Source organism: Peromyscus maniculatus, chromosome 1 (genome assembly GCF_049852395.1).
Source record: "Peromyscus maniculatus bairdii isolate BWxNUB_F1_BW_parent chromosome 1, HU_Pman_BW_mat_3.1, whole genome shotgun sequence".
NCBI classification, from domain to species: Eukaryota; Metazoa; Chordata; class Mammalia; order Rodentia; family Cricetidae; genus Peromyscus; species Peromyscus maniculatus.
The window spans coordinates 170761208-170779572 of NC_134852.1; the positions used below are offsets into that span (position 1 = coordinate 170761208).

Below are 18365 nucleotides of genomic sequence, written 5' to 3' on the forward strand. Positions count from 1 at the left end.
GCCACGTGGGCTAATGAAACTGATTTGTGGGCTTGTCCAGAGACATTCTCAGACTCATTTGTAGGCATCTGCTTTGCATAGTTCAGGCACCCTTTAGTTTAATTGATCCAGAACAACACAAACACAGTTAAATCTTATATATGTTGTGTGATCACACAGCTAATTAAAACCACTAACACCACCATTTCTCAGTTAGCTTGGGGCATAGATAATAAGTGATTTACATGTCTTACTGGCATTAATTTTTCTGCGACAATAATTGTATGGCTATAAATTTCTCTACTGGTAAAATAGGAATAAGATGGAGCAGAGAATTTCATACACATGCACATGAAAATAAATCTATTATATTTATTATATAAAATATAATAAAATATGTATATATGTATATATACTCTTTGTTTCAGATGATTTTTTAGTTTTTTGGAAATTAAAGATTTAAAACAGCATTTTCTAAATTATTTCATTCCCCCCAAACAGAACAAGAAGCTCAAGTGAAGTTGACAGTAAGTTTTTATATTTAAATGTTTATTTTTAATTTTTCATCTTATTGATAATGGAGTTCATTATCCTATTAAGACTTATGTAGTCCTTGGTTTTGTATTCTTTTTGTTGTTGTTGTTGCTTTTGAGATACATACAAAGTAGAAAATTCAGTAGAAAAATAGAGATATCCCAGATAAGTCAGGACTGATGTGTGCTTTTACATTTCTGTTTTTATTTTATTTTTGTGATACTGAGGATTGAACTCAGGGCCTTGTGTACTCTGGGTGAGCACTTTACCCACTGGGCTATATCCCCAGCTTGAGATTCTTTGAGCAACCTGTTTTGACTATGATTTTCCTGTCGTTTCTCCAAATGAGAGCAGAGCCACTGGGCACATTTTAACTCTGTGACGATTGATAGTGTCATATCTTACAGACTCTGAGAGCCAATCACATGTTTGGGAATGGAAGCTTTCTTCTGTATAGTTCTCAGGACACTGTGCCCCAAGTATCTGAATAGGGCCTGGTCACATAGCCAGCCACTCTTTGGGTGTTCTTGCTTTCTCTGGCATAGAGTACTGTGCTGCCGCCTAGCACTTAGTCCATCAGTGCTCAGTTAATATGTGTTAAATAAATACCACTAAGGTCTTGAAGCTCCTTAGAGGTTGAAGTCTAGATTGAAACTCAGCTTTGTCACTGTCAGATGACCATGACATTCCATCTTCTGGGTGGTGTTAAAATACCATAAAGCTCGGTATTCCATGATTAGCAAACTGTTGTAATTACAGTTGTACGTGTTTTTCTCTGGTACACTCCATTTACTTTTCTGAAGGGTGAGCAACGTGTCTTCTTCACTTCTCGTGCCTAGTGTGACCCACAGTGGGAGCTGAAAGTCTACACTACTGACTGAATTCAGAAATGGAAGCCTTTTCTGCTGACCCTAGTTCTCAGCATGCCACCTCAAAGGATGCTTACTCCCTTCTTTATCCTGTAGTGGGAGCCAGAGTGCTCCTCCGTAAACCTGGGCTCACTTGGCTGTTTACTTTCTAGTAGGTGTAAAGTAGTTGCTGCCATGAGACTGAAGTTTCTCCACTTTAATTTTGATTTTTTATGAAACAGCAAAATCGTTCCAAAGGATTTCTCTGGAGCCTTATGATTTAGGGCTGGAACAGATAGAAAAATGAGAGTTAACATGGGAGGTGGTGTTCCCAACACAGGGTCCTGGTGTAGTTTAGCAAATCCCATGCTGTGATACTAGTCACCCCCTCCTATATGTCTGACATATACTTAATGTTCTGTCATTAGTTTCAGTCAGTGAGATAGTATGCTAATAAGTTGGCATTAATATTGTCTTTGCATGGGTAGGTGCATCATGGCAAGGAGCTCAGAGGATCATGCTCCTGGGATGTCATGATGGGCAGCTGCGTGCCTTCTGTAACCCAGAGGTATAATTGGTTCAGAGGAAATACATCTTTGAGGCTAATATTACCTGTCTTTCTTCAATTCCCTATATAAATATGCTTGGAGATATTACACTGATGATTGGAAGCTGTCAGGATACCATGCACAATAATGAGTTAACGGATATTGGGCAAGCTTTTCTGAAGAGTGAAAAGCTATTCTGATGAAGGCATTTAATAGTAACTTTGAAGACAGTGTACAAACATGTATTTATCTGCAGCCAAGTAATTAAAATGCCAATCATTTCTATGATTTCAGAGATTTCAGCCTCCTTAAAAAGCCCTCAAGAGTCTCACCACCATTATTCAGGTAGGAAGCATGTGTGCAGAGCTGGGTCAACTGAGCTCAATGTGTGTGATTCTGCACTTGTAAACATGAACATCCATCAACTCCACATTATCAATACAGCTTCAATTCATAAAATTGTTCACTCTAATGTCTAGAATAATTAGATTTCCAAACCATGGCACTGACTCAGAAAAACAAATTGCCAGGGTTTAATAGAATTCACATAAAAAAGTGTGTGTGTGTGTGTGTGTGTGTGTGTGTGTGTGTGTGCGTGTGTATTCAAATTTTGAAGGAGAAGATACCTTTGGTTTCTAAAATTTCTTTGCAAGCTTAGTGCTAGTCAAAATCCAAATATCTTAGTGTTTTGAACAATTTCCTTTGTACTGTTTCCTTTTTATTACCATGCTGAGGCTTGAACCCAGAGCCTTGCTGGACAAGTGTTCTACCACTGAACTATACCCCAGTCTGATCCTAATGTTTTGGATTGTAAAAAGACAGACTTGAAAGTCCTCAGTGAACTTGAAAGTTCCCTCTGTGAACATAACCACTGAATGGATGCCACCCCCTCACAGAATAATGCCAACAAACATGCCTTGCAAAGATGCTGTTAAACAGACATGTCAAGGGTCTCAACTCAGTTATTAAGCAATGCTTCACAGCACTTCAGCTGTCTTTCTTTCAGAGTGGGAACGATTCTCCTTGCCCTTTCTGAGGGACAGTCTGCCAAAGGGCTAGTTGAGAATTAAGAGGCAAATACTTTGAGATGCAAAGCATCGTAGACCAGCTGGACTTGTGCCATGGTGTGGTTCCTCGGTGGTCACTGCTCTCAGTGGGTGAGATAACTCAAGGATAAGGCTTTTACAGAGTCTAGCACTCAGTGTGAACAAGACCTTGCTGACACTTTAATTACCAGTCTTATTATATGAAGGTCATTTGTTTAGGGTCCCATAATAGACTGCCTTATCCTGAATTCTCCTCTGTGGTAAATAATGGTTCTGTGGATTTCAACCTCCTCATTCTAGGCTCCTATGACTGGGTCCTACAGCTCAGCAGTAATCTATTATTTTGACTCTAACTGCCAGCTGTAGAGAGTCTCTGGTGAGGAATACTGTAACTCATACAGACTCTGATCTGTTAGGCTATGGCTCTTGGCAGGAAAATGCAGATCACTTGCTTCTAATTAAAATTAGTGTTTCATTCTCTCTGGGAAAAAGAAGGCCAAATTTACAAAACCAACAGTAGATGTCCCCACAGACCACTGCGCGCTGGGTTTGCTTTGGAAAAAGGAAACCAGAGAATATGAAACATAGATTAAAATCCGTTTAAAAGAAAGACTCACATATTATTTGAGTTAGTGTCTAATTTGTTGTTTGGGAGAGTGAGGAGATAGCCCCTTCTTAGGCCATGTTATATAATCTCATGTAAAAGTTTCTCAAGACTAAGATATCTTTACTGTTTAAGGCATATTTTATATTTAAAACTATTATTTATAATATTTTTGCTAATGGAGAAAATAAAAATATGTTTGAAATGAAATATTCTCAAATTTATGTGTATTTTGGTATGTGGGGCTTTTTCTAAGTTTAATTGTTGATGCAGACCTAAAGCAGTCAATCTGTTTTTGTTTGCAGCCATTGAAAGGAATAATTTAATGAGGCTTTCTCAGACCATACCATTTACACCAATCCAGCTGTTCGGTGAGTAATATTTCCCCCTTCTTGAGGCCAGGCGAGAGTAGAGTGAATGCTGGCATACAACAGAAAAAAAAAAACCAAAAACCAAGAAACAAAAAACTATGTTGCTTTACTTGACTCACAAATTTCATTTTGACCATGTGGTAGATGAAGGAGATTCGTTTCCCAAAGTAGACATTCTTGTTCACTACTGCAGCCAGCCTTGAGGGTCAGGCGCTGATACCAGGGGGATGGGACCGACAGGGGTCAGCAGTTGGGAAGCAAGCGTGATGCTGCACCTGGCAGGCAGCGATTCTAGGCTGGACATGCACAGGGAAGAAAAGAACAAGCCAACCTTATATAATGAACACAGAAGAAAAAGCTACATGTCAGTATGCTGAAAGCTGACAGGCATGGGAAGAGAAACCCTTTGTTGGTTGTTTTATATTTGTTTGTTTTGTTTCATGTACATGGATTGCTCTTTCTTCAGACTGCAAATGTAGTTTTGAAAAGCTTGAGCAGTAAAGAAAAACAAGTTTGTGTTAGCCAAGGGTTTCCGAGTGTTTCTGCCTAGCGGGATAAAGCACAAGCAGTTGACGGTATAACAAAGGTCCCTGCACTGGCCTCCCTCTTCACTCTCCTCACTCTGTTCCAATGGGGAGAGACCAGGTTGGCTTCTGATTGTTTATGCAGATGCCTCCTTCTTCCACTTGGCTCCATGGTTCATTTTGCAAATCAATAGCTCTTCTCTAAAGCCTCTAGGAATTAGGACTCCAAAGAGCTCTTCAGTGGCATTCACTTGTACATGAAGAATAAACATTTGAGAATATACCACACATTCTCCAGATACATTTATTCATAAGGAATTAGACACAAGGGTGAGGGAATAGATGGCTTCCTTTCTGGTAACTTAAAACAGTGTTCACAGAGAACAATCCAACAAACAAACAAACAATAGTAGCAGCAGCAGCAACAACAACAACAACAACAAATAAGGAATATTTGAAGCAAAAGTATAAGAAAACAGAATCACAACCTTGAAGGAAACTGTGTGGATTGTTCCTTCTCTTACTCAGCTGTAACCCTGTATTGGTGAAGTCCGAGTCCAGCAATGACTCCTTCCTGCTCTTGAAGCTCAAAGTGGGAGCTGTGCAGCATTGAGCAGTGTGTTGTGTCTAAAGGCCCTTTAAGTGGGGTTGAGTCTGTTTCTGAGATCCTAGTTTGCTGTAGCCCTGATAACATATATGATCTGTATAACAAACCACTGAAATGGATGTTATCTTTCCCTTTTACTGATAAGGACATAGTTTCAGTAACTTGCTAATGGGCACAAAAGAAAACAGGAGAGGCTCAGGGTATGACCTTAGTACTGAGTGGTTCCCACTGGGTGAAACGCTGTGTTATTGGTGAGGTAAAAACCACACTTTGTGGATCAAGGGAAACAAGCAAAACCCCACCCAGAAAAAAAAATCCATCATGTTGTTCATGTATAAAGCAAAGATACACATATAGCTCACAAACATTGCACAGCATGTTTAATATTATATGAAGGGCAGTTATAAAAATGCTTGCTCCTTAGGGGCTGGTAATGACTAACTCTAGGTTAAACTGTCTCTAGAGATATATTTGTCTTGAACCCGGTGTCATAGCATGTGTCTTTAATCTCATCACTCAGGGGGCTAAGGCAGGAGGATCAGAAATTTGGAGCTAATCTGGGATATGTAATTATTGCTAGGTCAGCCTTAGTTACAAAGCAAACCATGTCTCCAATAAAAAGTCAACTAGTGGCAACATATTCATACTGTTTTAATATTGTTCTTGTCTAATTAGTTTCTAATAAGTACAACTTAATTCCTATATGGCATTTGATGTTTTGTTCCTCCTCCTCACTCCCCACCTCCATCAGAGGACAAGTCAGATCAATTTGTGCCCTGACCATGCTCTAGCTCCTGCTTGCTGCATTCTCCTCTGAACATAGGGACAATTGAACTGATTCTGAGCTGAGCTTCAGGGCACCAATCACGCCCCAGACCTGCTGTCTTATTGAACTGGCTTTTACTTCTTATTGCAGCAGGAGAAGAAGTGACCATCTACAAACTTGAAGAGAGTTCCCCTCTGACTCTTGATAAGAGCATGTCTTCTTGGTCCCAGCATGGGAGAGCTGCCATGATCCAGGTGCTGTCGCAGGAGGAAATGGATGGGGGCCTCCGCAAAGCCATGCGAGTCATCAGCACCTGGTCTGAGGATGAAGTTCTCAAGCCCGGGCAGGTTTTCATCGTGAAGTCCTTCCTCCCGGAGGTTGTCCAGACATGGTATAAAATCTTTCAGGAGAGCACTGTGCTTCATCTTTGCCTTAGGGTAAGTCTGAAGCTGAGAGATCTTGGGCCCAGATGGACAAAATGAAAGGGTAGAGGTCTGGCTACATCCTTATCTAAGATATTTTTTTTCTTCAACCAAAGGGAGTTTGTTAGTTTTTGAAGGTGGTGGTGTTTTATTATTTTTGTTGTATAGGACATTTGCTTTTGGGGTATAGAGTACTAGAAGCTAAATAATATTAAATGTTGGGCAGTTAGGAACTGTTTGATCTTTAATAAGTAAGTGTATGTTAGTTAACCATTATTTTTTTTTTGAGAATTTCATGAGTCCTGAATTTACAATATTTCTACCCCTTTCTTCCTCTTCAACACCTCCCATGTCCCTTGATTCTCTCCCAAATTCATTATCTCTTTTCCTATAACTATTATGGATAATGTATATTGAGATCTCTCTCTCTCTCTCTCTCTCTCTCTCTCTATATATATATATATATATATATATATTCTTCTTTTTTTTTTTTTTAAGGAAATTCAACAGCAAAGAGCTGCCCAAAAACTCATCTATACCTTCAACCAAGTCAAACCACAAACGATTCCCTATACACCAAAGTGAGTAAGCCTGGCACTGTGGCTCTTCACTATATGAAGAATTCCATTTAACCTCTTCTCAGCCCATTAAACATGAGAAATACCAGACCCAAGGGAAAGTTCTCCATGACCCTTTTCAGGGTTCTTCCTTCCATAGTTATACAGACTGGTATAAAGATAATTAGATGTTCCAGACATACCTTGGCTTAAGTTTCTGAACTTATGTGAGTGGAAAAAGTATAGACAGATTGATGACCAACATTTCAATTAGGTGAAACAGGCATATGCTGGGTAAGTTGCTAATACTCAGGGGTATTATGGCCCCAAAATTGTCTCTTTAAAGCTTAGTTGCTTCTCCAGTATCCTAAACCAATTAAGAAGTTTGCAATCATGAACCCTCATGATTTTCCCTTGGGTATCTTGTTATGCTTGTATTCACTTATCAAGGCAGATCATAATTTGGTGTTGAGGAATTAGAATAAAGCCCTTTCCCCCCTTTTACAAGAAATTTTATAGAGCCCAGCATGAAAAGCTGGATCCGGAACTCGTAAAAAATTTGGCAAGTTTTCTCAAAGAAAACGGGGGCGAGTAAGCTTGGGAACAAACCTCCCAGTTGTGGTGATCCATCTTCCCATAGAAAGGTCAAGGGTGGATGACTTGTGTGGCTGAGTTCTCTGTAGGGTAACTGCCATGCTTGCTGTCTTCTAGGGGATCATTGGCTTCTTTTTCCCTCACAGGTTTCTGGAGGTTTTCTTGATCTACTGCCATTCAGCTAACCAATGGTTAACCATTGAGAAGTACATGACTGGGGAGTTCCGGAAATACAATAACAACAATGGCGACGAAATCGCCCCCACCAACACCCTGGAAGAGCTGATGTTGGCTTTCTCTCACTGGACGTATGAGTATACCCGGGGAGAGTTGCTGGTTTTAGATTTGCAAGGTAATTAATTGAAGATGCAGGATGCAAAGTTCCTAGAAATCTCACAAGAACTAGGGTGGGCACATGGAGCTGTTCTACCTAGTTTGGTAGAGAGATATCGGTATTTAGTTCAGAGATATTATGCAATAATGAGTGTGAGTACCTGCTCTGCTGTTTTCTACTTAGATAGAGGGGGCAAATATAGGCAGACAGTTAATTATTTAAATCTCAAACGTTGAACTAGATGGGGAATGTTTTTTTTAACCATTTGTTTTAATGTTACCACTTTGCCTTGTCTTATGTTTACCAGAAAGATTTTATATATATACACACACATAAAAATGCATGAGAAAGCTTAAATTCTGCATATTTTTCATTATTTTGAATTTATTGCCTTGGCAATTTATAATTTAGTTTGCTTTCTTTGATATATTCCTTGACATGGCAGTTCAGGGAAGTCCTTGGCTCCAAAAGAGGGCTGCAGTATACTCTAATTTAATGGAAACCTTTGATTTGAGTATCTCCCACAATCACCAGCTCCTGCCGGATGGTTCATCTCACAGCACATTCAGTGTGTCTCCAGCAGGCTTTCCTCTTAAGGAGGGCATACAGTATGTGTGATGGCCAAAGTTTAGTTCTTGGGCTTATGGACTGGAGCTTTGGATTCAAACAAGGGATCATCTGGCCCAGAAGCTGTCAAAAAAGTTCCTCATTTAATCCCAGAAGTAGCACCTTGAAGCATATATTATTGGGGATTCAGGAACAGAAGGTTTAAATAACTTGGCTCAGGTTGCACAGCTCTTAAAGGGAAAGCAGGATATAGACTTAAGCTGGTGTGACCCTACATATTCTTTTCTCCTCTCTGCCCTGCATTTCTTAAGAGAGTCATTCTGAGAGGGATATATTTCAACAACCTGAACTGTCTTCTTTTCCTTTCTGATTTTCCTACCTTGGCAGTTCTTGGCAAAACCAGGTTTGGAGCCTGGGGAATGCTGAAATCGACTCTTGTAGGGCATCAGGAGCAATGTCCAGGACTATGCAAAGTCACTCTGAAATCTGGGTCACATGCTCAGTGATCCATCTACACTTAAAACAGTTCACATATTGCTAAATATGTCTGCCTTTTGATACTCCTGGTGTTCTCAAGGCTGGATTATGTTTCTAAAATTCAAAAACAATTTTTTCAGGAAGGAATATAAACTGAATTAACGTGTCCCAAACAATTCAGCTTTTTATACCAGCAAGCACTTGATGAACACACGCCCAGAGTTGGGGTGCCAAAGGCATCTGGTTTGTAGTTCTGCTCACAGAGATGTTGATTGGTTTCATCTGGGCTCCCACTGTTTGTGTTTTTGCTTTGAATGTTGGGTGGAGTTGCTTAAAAGCAAAACCAGAAACAACAACAACAACAACAACAAACAACCAAAGAAAAACTTTAAGGAATTAATGATGACTCTTCAGTGTGTTTTGTATTTTACTTGAAGAGGGTTTTGTTTAATGATGTTTATGTTTGGGGATTTTTATGTCTCTTAGTAATCCAAAGTGACATTAAACAGAGCAAATGCTGCGATTATAGTCGTGGAGGGAAAAGGGAATTAACTTTATTCTTTTCCCGAGTAATTATGTGAATTGCTGAAATAGGCCACTGCAAGTCAACTATGTCAAAACATTGACCTTCAAAGAAGGCCTGAGTATAGACATCACAGAACCACAGACTAGGTGTCATGAAATGCATGAAACTTATCAGAGAGCTAGATAATTGTTGGGCTGAATTTGTGGAAAAACATGAGTCTATAACAGTAATTATACAGTTATAATGCTATTGCTAGTTAACTCTAAACAAGGTTGGAAAGGAAAATTGTGTTTTTAAGATTTTTTTTTTTCAGTTTTATGATGTCCTTTGTTTACTAGTATTTCTAGTGTCTGGAAAGATGATGTATTCTTCCAGGCTCCACTGTGAACTAGCTGTATGTCCTGAGGAGCAACCACCTTGAGTCCCACCTCCCTCAGTTGTTATGGGAAAAATAATATGCCTTAAGTCATCTGGTTATTAAATTATTAAGGAGCTCAAGTGAGGCAAGTTCTCTACATGTATTAAGCCCTCAGTAAATGTTACCTGCTGTTGTCAGTAGTAATCATTGATTGGTTCTTTAAAGTGGAATTTAGTCATCAGGTATGGGGAAGCTATCCTTAGCTGTATGACCCCAGGGGTACCACAAGGAGACCTCTCTCCATTTCAGACTCTACTCATTACTGCTTTGAGAGAAGGAAGGATGAAGAAATACTTGGGTAGTTGATTTTTTTTCTGTTTCCTTTTTTTCATCTTTCATTCTTCCAAGAAGGTGCCACTTGTTAACCTGGAAGTGGCCATAGCATTCCAGGAAGCTGAACTCTGAGGAGAGGCGTGACCAATTTCCCATCATTTATAACTATAATGAAGTTTTCTGGTCTTTTTCCACTTAAAAATCTTACATGGGAGGGCCTGAATCATCATCATTACACTTGAAGTCCAACAGTTAATTCCCAGCAATGGAAATTAAAAACAATTGTATTTCAAATTAGAGTAATGTTTAGTTTTTTTTCTTATTCTATTTTTTCAATGGACCTTTGGAGATACAGCATTGATTTTTTTTGTTCAATAGAGCAATTTCTAGAAAAAGTTAGCACCCATGTCGCCATGAATGCTGTCACTACAAAGAGGCACCCTGTTTGCATAGATGGAATAGAAGGCCATTGGTGATGCCAGGTTGGATGAAGTTCCATGGACTTTTCTAGGCTTTCTCTGGGTATATTTACTAATAATGGTGTCAGTAAAGAGAAATCATCAGGATGTTTAGATATAAAGTCAGCTTACTTGTTCTATATTTCTCCAAATATCAGAAGGGTTTGAGACCAAATGGACTGAGTTGGGTATTCTTGTGTGGCTAGAAGAGCCTGGTGACTTAGCCTGGCTAAGTGATATGGAAGGCATTGAATGGTTGACCTTTGGGGCCTTCTCTCTCCATTCACAGGTGGTAAAGCCCTTTTTCCATTAGAACACCCCAAAATGTGTATTTAAGTTAAATTTTAACATACAAAACATGGAGTTATGCTTTTACACATGAAAGTAGGTTATTGTATACTCTTTGACCCCCTCTTTGTAAGGTGTTCTATAAGTATTAGGAAATATACTTTTGGGGAATGAGAGAGAAACATGACTTTACTGCTGGTAAGAAGATAACATTTTATTTTATGAGAGGTTCTAGATGAAATAAAGAAAATAGAGTAACGGCCGGCATCGAAAGCTCTTATGGGTCAGACATAGCTCATTGACTTCTCCCCTAGCCCTCTCTGATAAGTCCGGGGATGCTGCACTCTCCAATGACAAAATTGGGCTTGAGGGAGATTAAGCAGGGTACCCAGGCCTCACAATCAGAACACGGCAGGGGTTGGGGCAGAGCCTCCGTCCCCTATGATTTCTGTGTGTCTAACAAGTCATAAAGTTTAAAGGTTTTCTGATGAGATTTAGACAAACTTTTTTCTTTTTAACCTTGTAAAGACTCCCCCCCCACCAACTAATAGTGTTTCCCCAGCTACTGTATATAGTCCTGGCTTAAATTTACACTTTACTTAGACAAGGGCCTAAAACTTCAGTCATTGCTGTAGGCTCCAGGCTTCCAGTTCAATCCATGCTTAATTAAAACCGTGAGGACTGCAGCCATCAGCCTGTCTCCCCAGGGTGCTGGGGTACACTCCTGCCTGCTATTCTGTTTCCTCACTCCACGGTTGGAGAGAAGCAGGGGCTCCCTCAGCTGCCTCTTCCTGTCTATGTGACAAGAAAAGTACAAAGAGCTCCTTCCTGTGGCTTTGAAAATGTGAGGGCTCAGCAAGGTTTTTTTTCACACTTCCCATGTGTTTGTGTTTCAGCCCAACCCTTTCTTTCCCTATTCAAAATCAATGTGAAAGCTTGTCAGGCTCAGGGTTGTTGAAGGGCAGACTCAGAAGTTTGTAAACTCTGATGAGAAACTAAGTTCTACCTTATTGCCACTGACCCATTACTGGAATTTTCTATCTTCCATTATTAGCCAGACCACAACCCACAGTGACGTCATCACCCATGACTATCAGCGAGAGAAACTTCAGATATTAGCACAGCACTTTGTAATGCAGGCAGATTTCAAAATACTGTTTGTAATCATCGCTTGTTAGATATGTTTGTGGATAACAGGCCCGGGGTAGATCCTGTTCTTGAATGTCCTAATAAAGAAGCACGTGTATGTTTTGTAATACAGCAGTTAAAATGTTTTGATAATCCTTTTCAGGATCATAGATTTCCTTTGTTACATATTTAAATCATACATGTTAAAACATTTTGAGCCTGGCCGTGGTGGCACATGCCTTTAATCCCAGCACTTGGGAGGCAGAGGCAGGCAGATCTTTGTGAGTTTGAGGCCAGCCTGGTCTACAGAGCGAGATCCAGGAAAGGTGCAAAACTACACAGAGAAACCCTGTCTCGAAACCCTCCCCCTCCCCCCCCCCCAAAAAAAAAGAAAAAAGAAAGAAAGAAAGAAAGAAAAAGAAAACATTTTGAGAAAAGGGCCCCTTAGCTTCACCAGGCTGACAGAGTCATGGAACAGTCCCCTCTGTCACCCCAAAGCGTGAACACTTCTACTCAAGTGTCCAGGTGGCTCTATATTATTTTCCTGAGGAGATCAGTTTCTTAGCAGAAAACTTTGTAAGGATTACAGGTTCCTGAAGGGTTTACTATTTCAAGAGAGAGACCACAGCAGAAATCTTTTAAAAATGCTGCTTAGAAACACGGACCTTTGTCTTTTTAAAAATCATATTTATTTTTAAAGAATTTTATTTTAATTAAAATATAATTGCATCATTTCTTCCTTTTCTTTTCCTCCCTACAACCTCTCCTATGACCTCTCCCTCCAACCCTTCCCATGTACCTCCCCAAGTTCCCCAAATTCACAGTCACTTTTTCCTTTGAATATATATAAACATGTAAATATGATCTGCAGAGTCCATTTAGTTTTGCTTGTCTGCATGTAATTTCAGAGATGACCACTTGGAATTAGTAAACTGCTGTGGGGGCTCATCCCTGGAGAAGTCTAATGCGCTCTCTTTCTCTCTCTCAGCAGTCCTTAGTTTTCTGTAGGTCTTTGTCTAGGGGTGGGGTCTTTTGAAAGTTTCCCCTTCCGCTTTAACAAAACATGAACTTTTTCAACAAGTGGCATTACATAACAACATTCTAAAACTCATGTAACTTTTTTGATTCCTCACCCTACAAAGTTGGTGTTTTTCAAGCAGAGAGAGAGAGAAAAAAAAAAAAGCCCCGATTAAGGGTGATCTCAGAAGTTGTTGGGTATGCCGAGGTGGCTCATCACTGTAACTGGCTCCCCTGAACTGCTGTCACTATTGGATACGAACCTCCTCCCTGGCTGCATGTTATCACAGAGGTTTACTTTGTGTATTAAACCCAGTTCTGATTAAGTGCAGCCTTAAATTACACCTCTGTTATCTTCATGGGCTTTGCTCTTTTTCTTTCAAAACTAAATTTTATTGAAGACACATTCCAAAAAGTGAAGAAAGCATAAGCACACACCTCAAAGAATTTCCTTAACTGGACACACAGGTGGAGGCAACTCTCAGATCAAGAATTTGGTGTCATTTCATTCTACTGTTTATAAGTGCTGTGTATAGATAGAGCATTTGATGTGTCTCTTTGATGCATAGCGGCTGTATCTGCAAAACCTCCCAGGGCCTTGCCCTTGCTGAGCGCCGATGGAAGCCATCTAAGGAGACCATGAACTAGTGGGAGGAACACAAGCATTGCCCCAGCTTTAATCCTGTTATGGCCACTTAAGGGATAAGCCATCTCTGGCAAGTTCCTCATCTCTTTGAACATCAATGTACTCATTGATGTAAATGAGGATAAGATGTAAATTGAGGATATGAGGATAATATTTTCCTTTCATGAGATCTAGAGAAAATAAAATTAGATGCCTTTGTGCATACAACCAGTAAATGAATGGCGGATACATAGATCTCCTGATAGAGGCCACTACCAGCAAGTCTTATGATGTCATTGACACACTAATTTGTGGCCAGATGTTCATTAATTCAGAGGGTGCTATTGTAGGAGACACTGTATTCAATCATTTTCCTAACTTTGCTAAACGATTTCAATAGCACATTTAATTAGCATTTTTTTAAAAAATTTTTTAAACTTACCTACTATGGGGTGAATGACACAGGGTCTCACACAGTAGATCAGGCTGGCCCAAAATTCACTATATAGCTCAGACTAGCCTTGAACTGGTGGCAATCTTTCTACCTTAGCCTCTCTAGTGTTGGGATTACAGGGGTGAGTCACTACATCTGGCTTGAATGTAACCTTCAAAATAAGGAAGTAGAATTTGGTTATTATTTTTATGCATTTCTTAGAAAATGAATCGTCATTTGCTTAACGAATTTTGTTTCTTCTTTGGAGGTGTTGGAGAAAATTTGACAGATCCGTCTGTTATAAAACCTGAAGACAAACAGTGAGTTGACTTACATGTTATAATTTAGAAGATTGCATTCAATTTGTTCATGTTTTTGACATTTATTTTTAACTGTCACATAAAAATATAAAAATTATATATTAATGTGTATCATGTAATGTTTTAATGGTTCTTTTTCATAACATAAAAATTGATTTATAATTATATCTAAGGGTGTTTTGCCCACATACATAGTTATGCTTCACGTGAGTGCCTGGTTTCCACAGAGGCAAGGAGAGGGCCTTGGATTCTCTGGAACTGGATATAGATAGTTGTGAGTTATCATGCGGGTGCTGGGAATTGAACCCTGAGTCCTCTGAAGAGCACCCACTGCCATTCACCACTGACTCCCAGGACTTTTTAACTTTTTTCAAAACCAAAATAAGACAGTGGAAATGCCCAGGACATTGTGAGCAGAGGTCTGTCTTAGTTTCTTGGAGGAATTTAAAATGCATAGATGTCTTTTAGATCCTGGAGAAGTTTTCCAACAGTTACTGCACATAGATATAAAACAATATTTTTAGACTTAAATTGAGATTCTTATACTTAAAACAAGATTTTCTAAGCCACTTCAAAATAGGAAACGAGTAAAAAGAAAGAATGAGAATGAAATAAGGTTAATTGTAGAGCTGGGTTAGTAAGCGTGATCAGACATTGTAAGGGACAGTGTAATTTCCAGACTTGAGTTGCAAATTTGACTTTTGCGTTTTCTACTGGTCTAAATGTAATGGGAAATGTATAAGTTTAGCTTGATGTAAAAAATGATGCTGTAGCAGAAGCAGCCGTCCTTTGTTGTCTTCCCTGTGGAATGGTGGCCTTGAATCCAGGCAGTCTCTTCACAGGCAGACTAAGTAAGAGCAGAGAACACAAAGTACTGTTTTCTATAAACAGCCACCTGGTGAGGCATCAAAGCCACAGCGCTTAAATCCAAGGCATCCTCAGATTGTCTAACTTAATTCGGAGCCAAGTTACATAGAGTCTTTTACCCATCTTTTGAATTTCCAGGACATCTTGTGGTTTTTGGCATTAAGGCTCTTAGGCATTCTGTTAAAGGTAGAATGCAAAGAGGTGATGATGCTGATTGACTGGTGATGCTGTCATCAATATGGAGGACAAAAATGCTTAAGCGTGAGCTGCCATCTTTGTTACCAGAAGAGCTTGTTAAAATAGATTGTGTGTTTCACCTCCAGAGTTTCTGATCTCGTTGTTTTGAGATGGAACCAAATGATCTGCATTTCTAACACATTGCCTGAGAGGCTGATGCCACAGGGCTATCAGCATTTTGAGAAGCATGGGTCAAACAACACTTTTAATTCTTAAAGAATTTCTTCTTTAATTGTGATGACATCTTGTTGTTGTATAGCTCATGGTGGCCTTGAGCTCTGGGTCCTCGAGCCTCTGCCTCCTTTGTGCTGATATTATATTACCCATGCTGGGTTAACATTTTTTACTTTTACTTTTTAGTCAGACTGAGGGCCTCTACTTGGTTGCCAGGTCATAGAAAACATGTAGGACTCAATAAGTTGAGATTTCTGACGCATAAAATGTAAAAGTTTTGCTTTTTCCTCTCCCGATTCTCCTTAAGTAATCACTGTTTTATCACACCATTCTTTCACTGGGTGATTTTTACTAAATGTGAATATGGCCCATCTGCAGGATCCCCTGAGAAGATGCTCTTCTACTAAAAATATATTAGCTATTATTGACTCAGGTGGGCTCGGGAAGATACAGATGATCCATACGGCTTCTATGTAGCATCCACTTCCTGTAATATTTATTTGATAATAGAGTCCATGTTGGACTTGAGGGTATAATGGACTATTTTATTTTTTATTTTAGCAGAGCTGAAGTGTTTTCAGCTAAGCATATTATTTCTTCATCAGTCTTGTGTGCTCAAGGGCTTGTATTAGGAAATGTTTTTATGTGAGAACTTTCTTTACAGTTTTTTTCAGGCTTTTTGCATAGATAATGAACTCAATTTATGTGTACTCTGTCTATTGTTCATTAAATTTTGACCTTGGCATATATCACTTAATATGACCTGAATACTCCATCTTTTTAGAATCTAAGATTATATTATCCTGCTTGACAGTTAGGTATTTAATTGCATTCTATAGGAAGTGGATTTCAATTTCTATTAAGGTCACCTGGGGAATTAGAAAAAAAAAAGCATGCTTGGTATTCTATCACAATGTCTGAATGGTACCCTGACCTCTGTATTTTTTCTTTCATTTTTCTCTCATACACTATAACTTGACTGCAGTTTCCCTTCCCTCCACTCTTCCAAGTCCTCTCTCACACCTCCCCCTCCCCCAGATCCATTCTTCTTACATTTCTCTTAAAAAGGTAATATCAGTTGAATACAGCATAGTGAGTTACAATAAAACTGGGCACAAACCCTCATATCAAGGCTGGATAAGGCAACCCAGTAGGAGGAAAAGGGTCATAAGAGCAGGAAAAAGAGTCAGAGACACCCCTATTCTCACTGTTAGGAGTCCCACAAGAACACCCAGCCACACAATCATAACACATACAGAAAGCTTAGCTCAGACCCATACAGGGTCTATGATTGTTGCTTCAGTCTCTGTGATCCCCTAGGAGCCAGGCTTAGTTGACTCTATGGGCCATGTTCTTACTCAACTCCTCTGGCTCCTGCATCCCCTACCTACTAATGCAGTGTTCCTCTGGCTCTGCCTAGTGTTTTGGCTGTTGGTCTCTGCATCTGCTCCCATCAGTTGCTGGATGCTGCCTCTCTGATGACAATTGGACTAACCACTGATCTATGAGTGTAGCAGAATATCATTAGTAATCATTTCATTGTAATTCCCCCCCCCCCCAGTTCTGTTTGGTTACATCCTGTATCTCTGGGCCACCCAGCCTCTGGTTCTTGGGTACCTAGGCAGTGTCAGATATGGACTCCCTCTATTGGTGTGGACCTCAAGTTGGACCAGTCATTGGTTGGCCACTCCCACAAGTTCTGCTCTACCCTTGGAAGCAGGACAGATTGTATGTCGAAGGTTTTATGGCTGAGTTGGGGTCCCAGTCCTGCTGCTGGAAACCTTGCCTGGTTATAAAATATGGCTGGTTAAGCCTCCATGTCCCTCATTACTAGGAGTCTTCGATAGGGTCAATCTTAAAGATTTCAATGTGCACTAGGTTTCCACATTGTTCCCCAGTTCCTGTTGTCTCTTCCAGTACTCTCTCTCTCCTGTATTTTTTTTAAGTTCCTCAATGCAGTTCTGTGAAATTATTACAGCAACTTTGTTTTCCATAACTTGAGGTCAGGATCTCCTGAAATGGGCAGAATGGTTTCATTGTGGAAATACCCAATTCTGTGTACTTGATTTTCACTGTGACCTTAAGTTTTATTTTTTCTCAACTGATTAGTTCCATTAGAACTGTATCTAATTAATCAATGAACCTCATGAGTGTAAAATCTGTTAAACAAAGTGTGAAGCATAGGTCAACATCACCATCAGGGATATTGCTGGAAATACACAGTCTCTTGGCTTCTCTGCACCTGAGGAACCAGAATCTGAACTTTTATAAAATATTCTTGTGAATTGGTACAAATTCAAGTCTGAGGTGCACAGATTTAAGCTACTGAGGTCATGCATGCAATGACTCTGTGTGTTTATTTAACCCCAGCTCACAAATGAGGAAACCGAGGCTCACTCAAAGTTCCAACTTCCCTGTGAGGTGAAACGTCAGTGGAAGGGAACAGTTGTTTTGAAAAGGGGTGATGGCTTTGTTGAATAATTCTAATATCCTTTCTCGTGCCTCATCCCACTGTCTCCAACTCTCCTTAACGTGCCTCGTTTATTGGTAGTTTGGGACTGTATCTTTTTAGCCTACTGACTGATGGTTTTGAGCATTTGACAAGTATGAAATGGTGATGAGATGTTCTTTAGTGACTATGTATAGATGGCACTAATTAGCGTTTCCTTGTATGTAGAACCAAGCTACCACCTGCTTTTCCTGTGTTGTAAAAAAAATCTGGAAAACAGCTAGTTGTGTTTTCTTTGAAAACTTAGTTATCTGAGACCGCAATGCTTGGAGCATGCTGTGGAGTGTACACGCAAATGAAATGTCCCTGTAACT

General features: G+C 39.7%; 1 protein-coding gene across 3 annotated transcripts in view; it reads left to right on the forward strand.

Annotated features, from left to right (window-relative positions):
- Positions 1-18365, forward strand: part of Trpm6 (transient receptor potential cation channel subfamily M member 6) — a 160815-nt gene that overhangs the window by 134821 nt on the left and 7629 nt on the right. For all 3 annotated transcript variants that reach the window (XM_076560997.1, XM_042261624.2, XM_076561004.1), the window contains exons 31-37: positions 481-506; positions 2204-2254; positions 3865-3930; positions 5978-6264; positions 6748-6830; positions 7547-7752; positions 14213-14264. In XM_076560997.1, coding sequence (XP_076417112.1) covers positions 481-506; positions 2204-2254; positions 3865-3930; positions 5978-6264; positions 6748-6830; positions 7547-7752; positions 14213-14264 — 771 coding nt within the window. The remainder of the gene's footprint in view (positions 1-480; positions 507-2203; positions 2255-3864; positions 3931-5977; positions 6265-6747; positions 6831-7546; positions 7753-14212; positions 14265-18365) is intronic.